The sequence below is a fragment of the Salvelinus fontinalis genome, unplaced genomic scaffold (genome assembly GCF_029448725.1).
Source record: "Salvelinus fontinalis isolate EN_2023a unplaced genomic scaffold, ASM2944872v1 scaffold_1197, whole genome shotgun sequence".
Taxonomy (NCBI): Eukaryota; Metazoa; Chordata; class Actinopteri; order Salmoniformes; family Salmonidae; genus Salvelinus; species Salvelinus fontinalis.
This window is the reverse complement of record NW_026601406.1, coordinates 37,684-53,344: the sequence shown is the minus strand read 5'-3', so window position 1 is coordinate 53,344 and position 15,661 is coordinate 37,684. Positions and strand designations below refer to the sequence as shown.

The following is a 15,661-nucleotide window of genomic DNA, read 5'->3' as shown; positions in this document are numbered from 1 at the left end:
GGCGCGGGGGCCGGCTGAGGCGCGGGGGCCGGCCGCTTCGGCTGAGGCGCTGGGGCCGGCCGCTTCGGCTGAGGCGCGGGGGCCGGCCGCTTCGGCTGAGGCGCGGGGGCCGGCCGCTTCGGCTGAGGCGCGGGGGCCGGCCGCTTCGGCTGAGGCGCGGATGGCAGTCGCTTCAGATGTGGCAGTTGCTTCAGATGTGGCATTTCGACCCGACGTCACATTTGCCGGGCTTTTGTGGCCAGTAACTTTAGCATTTGGAACAGACACCACATTCGCTTGGGCATGGGCTCCAGTTGGTTCAGGTCCAGTGGAGGCAGGATGCCCATAAGCATTACCTAGGAAACAAAGAGAAAAAAAAGTTGTAAAAATCAAGACTTAAGCTATCAGAACTAGACTGATTTGAACTGAAGTAGTGTAAACCAAAACACACCTTGAAGGGTAGAACACGTTATCCCTCCAATTAGCAGGCAACAAATCCAAGAAACACTACAAAACAGACAGTTAAACATAAATAACCAGTGACATTTTTTAGAAAAAGGTAAACCAAAAAATAAATACATTGAAAAACTAACCTCAAAGAGAGTCCAAAAGTCACAGCCATCTTAGTGATCAAAACCACAACAGTATTCAGAACTAATGCTAGACAGACACCCTGCCAGAATATCCCTGTTGCTATGTCTAACAGCTGTTTTGGTTGCACCTCATAAAGGAATCCCAGACCCTTCTAACCTGGCTGGCTAATTATGTACAGCTGTCAGCCAATGAACTTAATTTCCATTGGTTCAATTTCCCAATTGCAATTAGGTGCTCTGGATTTCATTCAGCTGGTGTGAACTGGTGTGCTGGAGGGTGGAGTTTGCACATCATGGATCAATCCGACGGTTTTAAAGAGTGAACTCTACCCACCCATTCTGGATTGAGCCAATTGTTTTTCAACAGGAGTCATCCTTTGACATATGGTGAACAACAGAGATGATTGGATGACAAAAGAAAAACACCAAATTCAGTTAAACAATTTACAGAAAAACAGACAGTTGATCAATGCATATTCAATTTCATACATGTTCATGGGTCTGTAGCTGCCAAATGCTGATCTTTTTCCCACTAATTGGTCTTTTCACCAATCAGATCATCTATTTTGCCAGCAACATGGGGCAAAAGATCAGAATTGGGCTCCCTGTGTAAACACAGCCTTTGTGGCTGGGCCCAAACAGACTATGAGGGAGTTTATCGCTGCTTCCAAACAGACTTCAGCCACTTTCCAAAGCTTAGACGTTGCTGACGTCTGACAGATCTGACATCGCCTTGATAAGTATTTTAAGTATCAGCTAATCACATCATATGTCAGTGGATGACACAGTTGATGACGTGGCACGCAACCATTGGTTGTTGTGTCGCCTCACATTTGCTGTAGAAAGTGATCTATTGCTGTGTTACACAGGCAGCCCAATTCTAATCTTTATTCCACTTGTTGGTCTTTAGACCAATCAAATCAGATATTTTCAAAACAGATCTTTTCACATCAGATCTTTTTCAGAGCTGATTGTTCAAAAGACTAATTAGTGAACAAAATATCAGAATTGGTGCCTTTGTAAATGCAGCCTTTGAGGGAGTTTTACTACCGGTGCACCGTTCTAGGGAAGGTGATGTGAACGGGCAAAAGCAGCGAGGGAGGAGTACCCTTTTCAAATCGTACAGTCAGTGGTGTAATGGAGGATATACGCAGGTATACCACCTTGTTTTCAATGGACATTTCGTGTACTCAATGCTTAATCCCCACTGATGTGTATCAAAGTAGTATAGTGGAGGTGTATGCTGTATCAATTCATAAGGCTGATGAAACAGATCAGAATGTTTAGCTTCAAAGCTTCCAAGGTCTCACATCACAAACCTTTACCATATTTTATATTCTAAACCCCTCAAGGTCAATCCAGGGTCTCACACAAAAAGCCTGTAAACGAGCGAGGACGTAATCATGTTGACTGACTGGATGCCAGGTAGGTAGGTGACCTTGACTCTGTGACATCAGCACAGTCTCTTGTGTTCTGAAGGCACTTTGGAACGAATTATACAGCCTTGACCCAGGTGTTGAATCATACAGCCTTGACCCAGGTGTTGAATCATACAGCCTTGACCCAGGTGTTGAATCATACAGCCTTGACCCAGGTGTTGAATCATACAGCCTTGACCCAGGTGTTGAATCATACAGCCTTGACCCAGGTGTTGAATCATACAGCCTTGACCCAGGTGTTGAATTATACAGCCTTGACCCAGGTGTTGAATCATACAGCCTTGACCCAGGTGTTGAATCATACAGCCTTGACCCAGGTGTTGAATTATACAGCCTTGACCCAGGTGTTGAATCATACAGCCTTGACCCAGGTGTTGAATCATACAGCCTTGACCCAGGTGTTGATTCATACAGCCTTGACCCAGGTGTTGAATCATACAGCCTTGACCCAGGTGTTGAATCATACAGCCTTGACCCAGGTTGTATAACTGTTACTTTTTCACATTTTAAGTGTATGAATGTACACATGGCGGTAGGCCTATGCAGAATGTTCTAAAATGCGCACCGCACCAGAGGAGGCTGGTGTGAGGAGCTATAGGAGGATGGGTTCACTGTAATGTCTGGAATGGAAACGATGGAACGGAGTCAAACATATCAAACATATGGAAACTCTGTTCCGTCAATTCCATTCCAGCCATTAGAATGAGCCCATCCTCCTACAGCTCCTCTGCTATACCTCACATTTGAGCAGTTTCATGTACAGATATTTGGACAGGGATGGTAATATCCGTTACAGCTCAGACACACCGGTAGGATTGTCTAATGTTAGTATTTAACACTTCCGAACAGTGTCGACAGTCAATCTCTGAGGGTCGGCAGTCAATCTCTTTTATGTTCACAAAGAAAAGATTGTGAAGTCGTCAACCAATCAGCCTTGTTAAAATATTCAAATCCAGAAGGTTGCGTTTGTTGGCATTGCATGTCCGTATGTGTTGCTTTATGGTCTAGTCAATGTTAGCTAGCTGCGCTGGTGTTGTAGAAATACCTTGTTGATACTAATCAGATGGCCACAGCTAGATAACTAGCTAGCAAGATGACAAAGAAACCATTGTATCCACTCTCCAGAATTGCATACAGCCCAAAGAGACATGTTTTTAGCTAGATGGCTAAAGTTATCTAAATGGTTACCATGATTCACTAGCTAGCTGTGATTCGATTTGCTGATTTGCTGATTCACTAGCTAGCTGTGATTCGATTCGCTAGCTAGCTGTTGTGCTAGCATTATGCTGCACTCATCACACCATTAGTTTCATATGAAGTGTATGTGACTAACTTGCTCAGTTAGCAAGCTAACGTTAGCTAGCTAGATAGCTAACTAATAAGCTAGTGTACATTACCAAACTCAACAAAATATCTTTCTTCAAACAAAACTCTTAGCTAGACATAAAATATATAAAGACATGCTCAAGAAAAACAGTTGTATTATGCAGCTTTGTTTTAGGTAGAACAATTCTGATGACAAGTGCCCTTTTTTTTTCGTTTTTCTTGTTGTGCTGTCTGATTGCCTCAATGTCAAGTTGTCAGCCAAAGTCAGTTTCATCCGCACACAGCAGGTACGTCTTTTGTTCTAGCAAGATAAGGAATGGCCTCATACCGTGATAAGCACCCATCCGCACTCAGACTATGAATGCTAAACATAGAAAGAAAGTTGATTTGAACAATAATGGAGCACATAAGAGTTTATAAAATATTTTCCTCAACATTTCTATGGTAGTATTTTGGCTTGGCTACTTTGAAGCACGGTAAGACATGACTCATATGAAGAAAAATGGTCCAGGTTTCAAACAATATAGCTATGGTAATGATAGACCTAGCTGTCTTCTGATAGATGGAAAGGCTTTCCCCAAAACCTTCTATTAAATGTTAACCAGCTAAGAAGTAGCCTATCAGATTGACCTGTCAGAATGATATCATGACAACTTGCAACAATCCTGTGGCCTTTTGTTTTACAACTCCATCTCATGTGTGCTACACAAACACTGCTAACCCAATGACAGTGCTAGGTGCCTGTACTACAGAAACACTGCTAACCCAACAACAGTGCTAGGTGCCTGTGCTACAAAAATACTGCTAACCCAACAACAGTGCTAGGTGCCTGTACTACAGAAACACTGCTAACTCAACAGTGCTAGGTGCCTGTACTACAGAAACCCTGCTAACTCAACAACAGTGCTAGGTGCCTGTACTACAGAAACACTGCTAACCCAACAACAGTGCTAGGTGCCTGTACTACAGAAACACAGCTAACTCAACAACAGTGCTAGGTGCCTGTGCTACAGAAACACTGCTAACCCAACAACAGTACTAGGTGCCTGTACTACAGAAACACAGCTAACCCAACAACAGTACTAGGTGCCTGTGCTACAGAAACACTGCTAACCCAACAACAGTGCTAGGTGCCTGTACTACAGAAACACAGCTAACTCAACAACAGTACTAGGTGCCTGTACTACAGAAACACAGCTAACCCAACAACAGTGCTAGGTGCCTGTGCTACAGAAACACAGCTAACCCAACAACAGTGCTAGGTGCCTGTGCTACAGAAACACTGCTAACCCAACAACAGTGCTAGGTGCCTGTGCTACAGAAACACTGCTAACCCAACAACAGTGCTAGGTGTCTGCACACATGAATTAAAGGACAACTACACAAAAAATGAAATTTTCATAGATTTTTCCCATTCCCAGATCTTAAAAGGTGCTCTACTGATTTTTCTGTACTTAAAACATCCCATGTTCTTGTTTGATTTTGAGGGAAAAAACATGAAAATTAAAATGTACATTTAAAAAATGTCAATAGTATGCCTATTTGCACAGTATAGGGTGTTCACCCACTGTACCTAATAAGTCCAATAATAAGCATTGGACTGTTGACAGAGCGGTGCAGCTTTCTCACATCATGTACACATTGTGGTGGTTTTCCTCAAAGTTGTTTCCGCGAGTCTCAAAAAAGCTAATTTAACATGAATTAAATGTAAAAGGCGATGAACATAAAAAGCTCAGTGCTCCATTGACAGATATAGTTGTTTTTTGTGAGAAATCTTTTTTTTTAAAGAACAGTAATTTTGCAATAATATGAACAGCATATAATCAAATACTGAAGAGCAAGAGGGAGATTCCCTTGCCTAGTTTATGACAGAGTTTAAAGGTGTTGAAACCGGCCCGATCCATTTGCATTGGATCCTAAGTCAATAGAGTCATGACGCCTTAAAACTAAACTCAGTAAAAAAAAAAAAAATCACTTTTTCAGGACCCTGTCTTTCAAGAGATTTGGTAAAAATCAAAATAACTTCACAGATCTTCATTGCAAAGGGTGTAAACACTGTTTCCCATGCCTGTTCAATGAACAACTTGCCTTAGGGATGCTGCAAGGAGGCATGAGGACTGCAAATGTGGCCAGGGCAAAAGAGTGCAATGTCCGTACTGTGAGAGGCCTAAGACAGCGCTACAGGGAGACAGGACGGACAGCTGATCGTTCTCGCAGTGGCAGACCACGTATAACACCTGCACAGGATCGGTACATCCAAACATCACATCTGCGGTACAGGTACAGGGATTGCAACAACTGCCCGATTTACACCAGGAACGCACAATCCCTACATCAGTGCTCAGACTGTCCGCAATAGACAGAGAGGCTGGACTGAGGGCTTGTAGGCCTGTGTAAGGCAGGTCCTCAGCAGAATGATACAGTATCTGTCTTTTTCAAACAAGCATTGCAGAGCTGGCTACAATTTCAATTTCATCCCCCTGAAAAAATATAACAAATATTACAAATATTATGGCTGAACTCAAATGTGCTGGTTGATAAAATACCTGTATTTATGGGAAAGGGAATTTTGGGTATTTATTCAAAAAGAGTATTTTGTTCTTAAATGATATAAATAATTGTAATGGTAGAGTTATGTCCTTCATGGAGTTATCAGAATTGTACGGGAAGGTCTGCTCAATCCAAGAGTACAATCAATTGATTACAGCATTGCCCCAAAATGGAGGCGGGTGGCAGCGGCAGGAGGTATGGAACTGGTCTGTCAGCCCAATATAAAGGATCAAAACTGGCAGAGGAATACAAATAGCATAAATAGGAAAGTATACCAGTTTCATTTGAGGACCAGGATGTTGACAACTGTGCCATACAGATTGCAAAATAGTTGGGAAGAGATTTTTGATGTACCGTTTCCATGGTACAGGGTGTATGAGTTGATTCAGTATATAAATAGCAAGGTTCAAGACTTTGTGCTTTTCAGTTAAAATTAACAAATGGTTGAGGGACAGCTATTGGGGAACTGTGGGGGGGGGGGGGGGAAATTGGAGGGTTCGGGTTTCACAAGATTGTGATGAAAAGGAAACTGACATATTTTGTATCACTATTATGCACACGCACCCTCACACATAATGGCTTTGTGGAAAGACTGATATGTTTGATAGTGTCTTGATGCTGTATTGTCCTTCTGGTTCTAATACATTGTTACCCCTTGTGTTTCTTGTCATAAAACAAAAAGGTTTGCCAGGAACTTCTGCAAGAGCAACCTCATTGGTGTCAGGTAGAAATGGATTGTGCACACAACCACACTGAGTTAAAATAAGGAATGTCTGATAGACAATTTTAGTACATCTTACAGCTGAAAGTGATTAATGCATATACAATTGCAGCCATGGGTCTGGCCAGACCAACATTGTAGAACAGGCAAAACGTGTAAATTTGTTTTAATGTTTCTGAATAAGGTCAAGGAGAAACTTTAGTGTCCGTGGGACAGGTTAGTGACAGGCAATGGGACGATGAGGTAAACTGCATTCACATTCTTTAGGCACCTATGGTAACAGGTAAACATTGAGCGCTACAGACAAGTTAGAGAACCTTAGCATTTGAACTACAGTAACAAAGGTAAACAAATCTGTTTACAACAGTGTTGTGAACCACATTCCCTTTTACTCCAGACCCAGTCTGTTCCCAAACAGAAAGCACATGGTAGGCAGAAGAGAACATATTTGAAGGAAGAGGTATTTAGAAAGTCAAATGGTTTATTGAGCAAATCATGCAAGAGTAGCAGGAACACCAGGCTAAATCAAAAGCATAACCGTAGAACCTAAAAGTGTGTCAGCAATATCGCCAAATCAGATGTCAATTTTAGTCGTATGGTTATAAAAACAAATTCTACCAATGTAGTGTCCACCCATGTAAAACCATTTGCATGACGATACGCAAGTGAAGGAGAACCTAATTTCAAACAAGTGCATTAGTCGGCACATTACCCCACCTCAGTTACCTTTGCCCTTTTCTTCAAAAGGAGGCACTGTAACAGGGGAAAGACGATTAAGAAGTTGGGCAAACAAAATTATGATCTCCCTATCTAGCTTGTTGAGGGGTCGGGCCGTCTGTTCAAGGACGGTCGCTTCTGCTGAGGCGCTGGGGCCGGTCGCTTCTGCTGAGGCGCTGGGGCCGGTCGCTTCTGCTGAGGCGCTGGGGCCGGTCGCTTCTGCTGAGGCGCTGGGGCCGGTCGCTTCTGCTGAGGCGCTGGGGCCGGTCGCTTCTGCTGAGGCGCTGGGGCCGGTCGCTTCTGCTGAGGCGCTGGGGCCGGTCGCTTCTGCTGAGGCGCTGGGGCCGGTCGCTTCTGCTGAGGCGCTGGGGCCGGTCGCTTCTGCTGAGGCGCTGGGGCCGGTCGCTTCTGCTGAGGCGCTGGGGCCGGTCGCTTCTGCTGAGGCGCTGGGGCCGGTCGCTTCTGCTGAGGCGCTGGGGCCGGTCGCTTCTGCTGAGGCGCTGGGGCCGGTCGCTTCTGCTGAGGCGCTGGGGCCGGTCGCTTCTGCTGAGGCGCTGGGGCCGGTCGCTTCTGCTGAGGCGCTGGGGCCGGTCGCTTCTGCTGAGGCGCTGGGGCCGGTCGCTTCTGCTGAGGCGCTGGGGCCGGTCGCTTCTGCTGAGGCGCTGGGGCCGGTCGCTTCTGCTGAGGCGCTGGGGCCGGTCGCTTCTGCTGAGGTGCTGGGGCCGGTCGCTTCAAGAGTGGCAATTCGACTCGACGTCACATTTGCCGAGCTATTGTAACCAGTAGCTTTAGCATTTGGAACAGACACCACACTCGCTTGGGCATGGGCTCCAGTTGGTTCAGTTCCAGTGGAGGCAGGATGCCCATAAGCGTTACCTAGGAAACAAAGAAAAAACCGGTTGTTAAAATCACAGCCATTAGCTATCGGAACTATAGTAATATGAACTGAAGTAGGGTAAACCAAAACACACCTTGAAGGGTAAAACACGTTATCCCTCCAATTAGCAGGCAACAAATCCAAGAAACACTACAAAACAGACAGTTGACCATAAATAACCAGTGAAAAATATTAGAGAAAGGTACACCAAACAAATAAATACGTTGAAAAACTAACCTCAAAGAGAGTCCAAAAGTCACAGCCATATTAGTGATCAAAACCACAACAGTATTTAGAACTAATGCTAGCCAGACACCCTGCCAGAATATCCCTGTTGCTATTTCTAACAGCTGTTTTGGTTGCACCTCATAAAGGAATCCCAGACCCTTCTAACCTGGGTGGCTAATTATGTACAGCTGTCAGCCAATTAACTTCATTTCAAATGGTTCAATTTCCCCATTGCGATTAGGTGCTCTGGTTTTCATTCAGCTGGTGTGCACTGGTGTGCTGGAGGTTGGAGTTCGCACATCATGGACCAATCCGACGGATTTAAAGAGTGAACTCTACCCACCCATTCTGGACTGAGCCAATTGTTTTTCAACAGGAGTCATCCGTTGACGTGATTGGACGACAAAAGAAAAAAAACAAATTCAGTTCAACAATTTACAGAAAAACAGACAATTGAACACATATTCAATTTCATACATGTTCATGCGTCTGTAGCTGCCAAATTCGGATCTTTTTCCCGCTAATTGGTCTTTTCACCAATCAGATCAGCTTTTTTGCCCATAACGTGGGGCAAAAGATCAGAATTGGCCTCCCTGTGTAAACACAGCCTGTGTGGCTGGGACCAGACAGAAGTCAGTCGATGACACAATTGATGATGTGGCACGCAACCATTGGTTGTTGCGTCGCCTCACATTAGCTGTAGAAAGTGGCCAATGGCTGTGTTACACAGGCAGCCCAATTCTGATATTTTTTCCACGTATTTACCTTTTGACCAATCACATCAGATCTTTCACGCCAGATCTTTTCACATCAGAACTTTTTCAGAGCTGATTGGTCAAAAGATGAATTAGTGAAAAAAATATCAGAATTGGGGTGCCTTTGTAAATATAGCCTGTGAGGGAGTTTTACTAACCTGAGCCGCGGTGCACCGGTTGGTGATTTGAACGGGCAAAAGCAGTGAGGGAGGAGTACCCTTCTCAAATCGTACAGTCAGTGGTGTAATGGAGGCTATACGCAGGTATACCACCTTGTTTTCAGTGGACATTTCATTTGATCATTTCTTAACCTGTCTGGGACTAGAGTGCCGCTAGCGGCAACCCCCCCCACCCCCACTGAAAAGGCAGAGCCGCGAAATTCAAAATTTTTTTTTTTTTAAATATTTAACTTTCACACATTAAAGTCCAATACAGCTAATGAAAGACACAGATCTTGTGAATCCAGCCAACATGTCCGATTTTTAAAATGTTTTACAGGGAAGACACAATATGTAAAGATGTAAATCTATTAGCTAAAAACACATTAGCATAATCCACCATTTTTCTTTGTCCACCAACAACAGTAGCTATCACCAATTCGGCTAAACTAAGATATTTATAGCCCCTAACCAACAAAAAAACTCATCAGATGACAGTCTGATAACATATTTATGGTATGGGATAGGTTTTGTTAGAAAAAAGTGCATATTTCAGGTAGATGGCATAGTTTACAATTGCACCCACCATCACAAATGGACTAGAATAATTACAATGAGCAACGTGTTTACCTAACTACTAATCATCAAACATTTCGTAAAAATACACAGCATACACGAATCGAAAGACACAGATCCTGTGAATACAGACAATATTTCAGATTTTCTAAGTGTCTTACAGCGAAAACACAATAAATCGTTATATTAGCTTAGCACATAGCAATTAGCAGCCCAGCATTGATTCTAGCCAAAGTGAGCGATAAAAGTCAACATCGCCAAAAGATATTAATTTTTTCACTAACCTTCTCAGAATTCTTCCGATGACACTCCTGTAACATCACATTACAACATGCATATACAGTTTGATCGAAAATGTTTATATTTAGCCACCAAAATCATGGTTAGACAATGTGAAATGTAGACAAGCTGGTAAAGAAAAAGTCCTTGCGCCACTTAGACAGTGATCTACTCTTATACATAAATACTCATAAACGTGACTAAAAAATATAGGGTGGACAGGGATTGATAGACAATTTAATTCTTAATACAATTGCGTTATTACATTTTTTAATTTATCCTTACTTTTCAATACAGTTTGCGCCAAGCGAAGCTACGTCAAAAAACATGGCGTCCTAAGCCACTAAAATGTTTCGACAGAAACACGATTTATCATAATAAAAATGTCCTACCTTGAGCTGTTCTTCCATCAGTATCTTGGGCAAAGGATCCTTTCTTGGGAGAAATCGTCTTTTGGTGGAAAGCTGTCCTCTTGCCATGTGGAAATGTCAACTGCGTTCGGGATGAACTGAAAAGCGTGCCCAACTTTTCACATCGTTGCAAAAATAAATGTCCCAAAATCGCACTAAACGGATATAAATTGCTATAAAACGCTTTAAATTAACTACCTTATGATGTTTTTAACTCCTATAACGAGTGAAAAGATGACCGGAGAAATATAACAGGCTAAACTAACGCTTGGAACAGGTGCGCGCCGGTGTCCTCTAGGCTCATGACGCAGCTCCCAAAGAATGACTAGCTTCAGGGTTTTTTCATTTGTAGGGCCTGTGAACGCGCAATCGACCCCGTTGGAATCGTCATCACGTAAAGGCATCCAGGGGAAGACGTAAGAAGTGTCCGTATAGTCATAGCAACGACAGTGCCCTTATAACTGACTTCAGAAGAGTGGCCAACATTTCTCAAATCTGACTCCATGTCAGGGAAATTGCTGTAGAATGGGCTCTGTTCCACTTAGAGACAAAATTTCAACTCCTATAGAAACTATAGACTGTTTTCTATCCAATAATAATAATAATATGCATATTGTACGATCAAGGATTTTGTGGGAAGCCGTTTAAAAAATTAGCCAAATTAGCATAAATAGTCTAAACAGCGCCCCCATCCCCAACAGGTTAAGTTACAATTGCACCCACCGTCACAAATGGACTAGAATAACTACATAGAGCAACGTGTTTACCTACTTACTAATCATCAAACATTTCGTAAAAATACACAGCATACACTAATCGAAAGACACAGATCCTGTGAATACAGACAATATTTCAGATTTTCTAAGTGTCTTACAGCGAAAACACAATAAATCGTTATATTAGCATAGCACATGTGCAAACATTACCCCATTATTGATTCTAGCCAAAGAGAGCCATAACGTAAACATCGCCAAAATATATTATTTTTTTCACTAACCTTCTCAGAATTCTTCAGATGACACCCCTGTAACATCACATTACAACATACATATACAGTTTGTTCGAAAATGTGCATATTTAGCCACCAAAATCATGGTTACACAATGACAAAAGTAGCCCAGCTGGTGAGAAAATGTCCGTGCGCCATATTAGACAGTGATCTACTCGTATACATAAATACTCATAAACGTGACTAAAAAATATAGGGTGGACAGCGATTGATAGACAATTTAATTCTTAACACAATCGCGGAATTACATTTTTTAAATTATCCTTACTTTTCAATACAGTTTGCGCCAAGCGAAGCTACGTCAAAAAACATGGCGTCCTAAGCCACTAACATTTTTCGACAGAAACACGATTTATCATAATAAAAATGTCCTACTTTGAGCTGTTCTTCCATCAGTATCTTGGGCAAAGGATCCTTTCTTGGGTCTAATCGTCTTTTGGTGGAAAGCTGTCCTCTTGCCATGTGGAAATGCCAACTGCGTTCGGGATGAACTGGAAGCGTGCCCAGCGATTCACAGCGTTTCAGAAATAAATGTCCCAAAATCGCACTAAACGGATATAAATTGCTATAAAACGCTTTAAATTAACTACCTTATGATGTTTTTAACTCCTATAACGAGTAAAAACATGACCAGAGAAATATAACAGGCTAAACTAACGCTTGGAAAAATAGCAGGTCTGTCCTCCACGCGCATGACGCAGCTGGAAAGGAACTCCTACCTACAGGGTTTTTTAATTTATAGTGCCTGTGAACGCGCAATCGACCCCATTCAAATCGTCATCACGTAAAGGCATCCAGGGGAAGACGTAAGCAGTGTCCGTATACTCATAGGAATAACAGTGGGCTTAAAACTGACTCCAGAACAGTGGACAAAATTTCTGAAATCTGACTCCATGTCAGGGAAATTGCTGTAGAATGGGTTCTGTTCCACTTAGAGACAAAATTTCAACTCCTATAGAAACTATAGACTGTTTTCTATCCAATAATAATAATAATATGCATATTGTACGATCTAGAATTTTGTAGGAAGCCGTTTCAAAAATTACACGATTAGCATAAATAGTGACAACAGCGCCCCCAGCCTTAACAGGTTAACCACCACTGATGCGTATCAAAGTTGTGTAGTGGAGGTTAACACTGTACCAATTCATAAGGCTGATGAAACAGATGAAAATGTTTACGTTCAAAAAACGATTATTTCTTCACATTTTATGGGCATGAGCAAAGCTGTAGACCTATGCAGAATGTTCCAAAACGCAGTTGACGTTCTAACATGCGCACCACACCAGAGGAGGCTGGTGGGAAGAGATATAGGAGGACGGGTTCATTGTAATGTTCCATTGATTCCATTCCAGACATTACAATGAGCCCATCCTCCTACAGCTCCTCTGCTGCACCTCACATTTGAGCAGTTTCATATACAGATATTTGGGCAGAGATGGTAATATCCCTTACAGCTCAAACACACCATAAGGACTGTCAAATGTTTGCCTGCCGATTAGTATTTAACACCTCCGAAAATTGTCGTCAGTCAATCTCTTTTATGTTCACACAGAAAAGATTGTGAAGTCGTCAACCAATCAGCCTTGTTAAAATATTCAAATCCAGAAGGTAGCGTTTGTTGGCATTGCATGTCTGTGTGTGTGTTGCTTTATGGTCTAGTCAATGTTAGCTAGCTGTGCTGGTGTTGAAGAAATACCTTTTGATACTAGTCAAATGGCCACAGCTAGATGACTAGCTAACAAGGAAACAATTGTATCCACTCCACATAACTGCATACAGCCCATAGATGCATGTTTTTAGCTACCTGGCTAAAGTTAGCAAAATGGTTACCATGATTCGCTAGCTAGCTAGCTGTTGTGCTAGCATCATGCACACACCACACCATTAGTTTCATATGAAGTGTGTGTGAAGCTAACGTTAGCTTGCTAGATAGCTAACTAATAAGCTAGTTTACATTATCAAACCTAACAACAAATCCTTCTTCAAACACAAAACTCTTAGCTAGACATAAAATATATAAAGACTTGATATTTATTTATTTATTTATTATATAGCGTTATTGATTTAGGTAGAACAATTCTGATGAAAATTGCCATCTTTTTTTCCTTTTTCTTGTCGCTCACCCACGTGGAGGTTCGTGCTCTCTGATTGGCACAAAGTCAAGTTGTAAGTCAAAGTCAGGTTCATCCCTACAGAGTAGGTATGTATTTTGTTCTAGCATGATAAGGAACGGCCTCATACTGTGATAAGTACCTATCCGCACTGTGTGGGCAGTCAGACAATGATTTCTAAACATTGAAGGAAAGTTGATTTGAACAACAAGAGAGCACATATGAGTTTATAAAATATTTCCCTCAACATTTCTATGGTAGTATTTTGGCTTGGCTACTTTGAAGCAAGGTAAGACATGCCTCATAATATGAAGAAAAAAGGTCCAGGTTTCAAACAAATAAGGAACAGATAAAATATAGAAATAGTTATTTCTATCAGTACTATCTTCTGATAGATGGAAAGGCTTTCCCAAAAACCTTCTCTATTAAATGTTGACCAGCTACAAAGTAGCCTATCAGAATGACCTGTCAGAATGATATCATGACTACTTGCATCAATCAAGTGGCCTTTTGTTCGGCAAACTCCATCTCATATGTGCTACAGAAACACTGCTAACCCAACAACAGTACTCTGTGCCTGCTCACTTGAATTAAAGTGTAACTACACAAAAAAAATCACATTTTCATACGATTTTTTAGACCTTAAAGGTAGTCTCCTGATGTTTTAAAAACTTTTGTGTGTACATCCAATGTTGTTTTTATATTAAGAAAGTGTGACTTTGAGAGCAAAACCATGAAAATTAAAAAAATGCTTCTACGGGTCTCCAAAAGCAAAATAAACATGACAAGACCTGAATAACTGTTAAAGCCGTTGAAAATAAAACGCTTGTGGTACGCTCAGTGCTCCATTGACACTTCACAGAGATACGCTTGTTTTTGTGAGAAATCCTTAAAAAAGAACATTAATTTTGCATTAGTATGAACAGCATATATTAAAATATGTATGTGTCGTGCCGTTAAATTGATAACTATCTTACCTCTATATTGTTTTATGTCCTCTTGATTCTACAAGAAAGATGAAGAGTTCAACGGTGAGCTTGTCAGGTAGTCTTAATTCTGACAGTGCATCCAGTTTAGCTGACACGATGACACAGACAAGAGTTTCAGCAGTAGAGGTAATATTTCATTGTGAATATAAACATAGTTGTAATACATTTAATTGCTATTAATGATTAAGACACATGCGTCCTCCGAAACACGACCCCGCCAAGCCGCACTACTGCTTGACACCCGCACTCTTAACCCGGAAGCCAGCAACACCAGTGTGTTGGAGGAAACACCGTTCAACTGATGACTGAAGTCAGCCTGCAGGTGGCCGGCCAACCACAAGGAGTCGCTAGAGCGCAAGGAGCCAAGTAAAGACCCATCCCCCTGTCCAAACCCTTCCCTGACTTGGACGAGGCTGGGCCAATTGTGCACCTCCCGGTCACGGCCAGTTGTGGCACAGCCTTTGATCAAACCCGGGTCTGTAATGACGCCTCAAGAAATGTGATTCAGTGGCTTAGAGACTAGTAGGTCATTTTCTGTCCTGCTGCTGTCTTGTTCTACAAGATTTGCCAGATTTCTTATTTATTTTTTGCTCCAGCCTCCATTGATTTAGTCACTGTAATTTTGGCCATGTTACAAGGGTAAAAACTCCCAAAATGTTTGAATTTCTCCAGGCACCACTACACACTGTGTACAGTAATCTGTGGTGCTCAGTCATGTTGTCAATGAAAAATCCTCCAAAAACATACAACATCTGTTTTCCATGTTTCAAGTTTTATTAGTCGTATGTACAGAATGCACATGGTATACACCATCCAACAAAATTCTTACTTGCAGGTTCCTTCTCGACAATGCAACAACAATAATAATATATAACAATTCAAGTATAAAGTAAATGGCTCAGTAGAAAGCAAACAAAGCAGTAAACCGACAAGCCCTCAGT

At 42.0% G+C, this 15,661-nt stretch overlaps 2 protein-coding genes across 2 annotated transcripts; both read right to left on the bottom strand.

The window, feature by feature from the left end:
• Positions 1 to 11: 11 nt before the first annotated feature.
• Positions 12 to 717, bottom strand: LOC129848809 (Golgi-associated RAB2B interactor protein 3-like; the record flags this gene model as incomplete). Its single annotated transcript, XM_055915905.1, has 3 exons — positions 573 to 717; positions 431 to 486; positions 12 to 335 (listed from the first exon to the last, which is right to left on the bottom strand). Coding segments are annotated over exons 1-3 (409 nt in total), but the record flags the coding sequence as incomplete, so codon positions are not given.
• Positions 718 to 7,071: 6,354 nt separating this feature from the next.
• LOC129848811 (autotransporter adhesin BpaC-like) lies at positions 7,072 to 8,553 on the bottom strand. Its single transcript, XM_055915906.1, has 3 exons — positions 8,440 to 8,553; positions 8,297 to 8,352; positions 7,072 to 8,201 (listed from the first exon to the last, which is right to left on the bottom strand). Exons 1-3 carry the CDS (start codon positions 8,466 to 8,468, stop codon positions 7,327 to 7,329), a joined length of 960 nt encoding a protein of 319 aa, XP_055771881.1. The 5' UTR covers positions 8,469 to 8,553; the 3' UTR covers positions 7,072 to 7,326.
• Between the last annotated feature and the right edge of the window lie 7,108 nt (positions 8,554 to 15,661).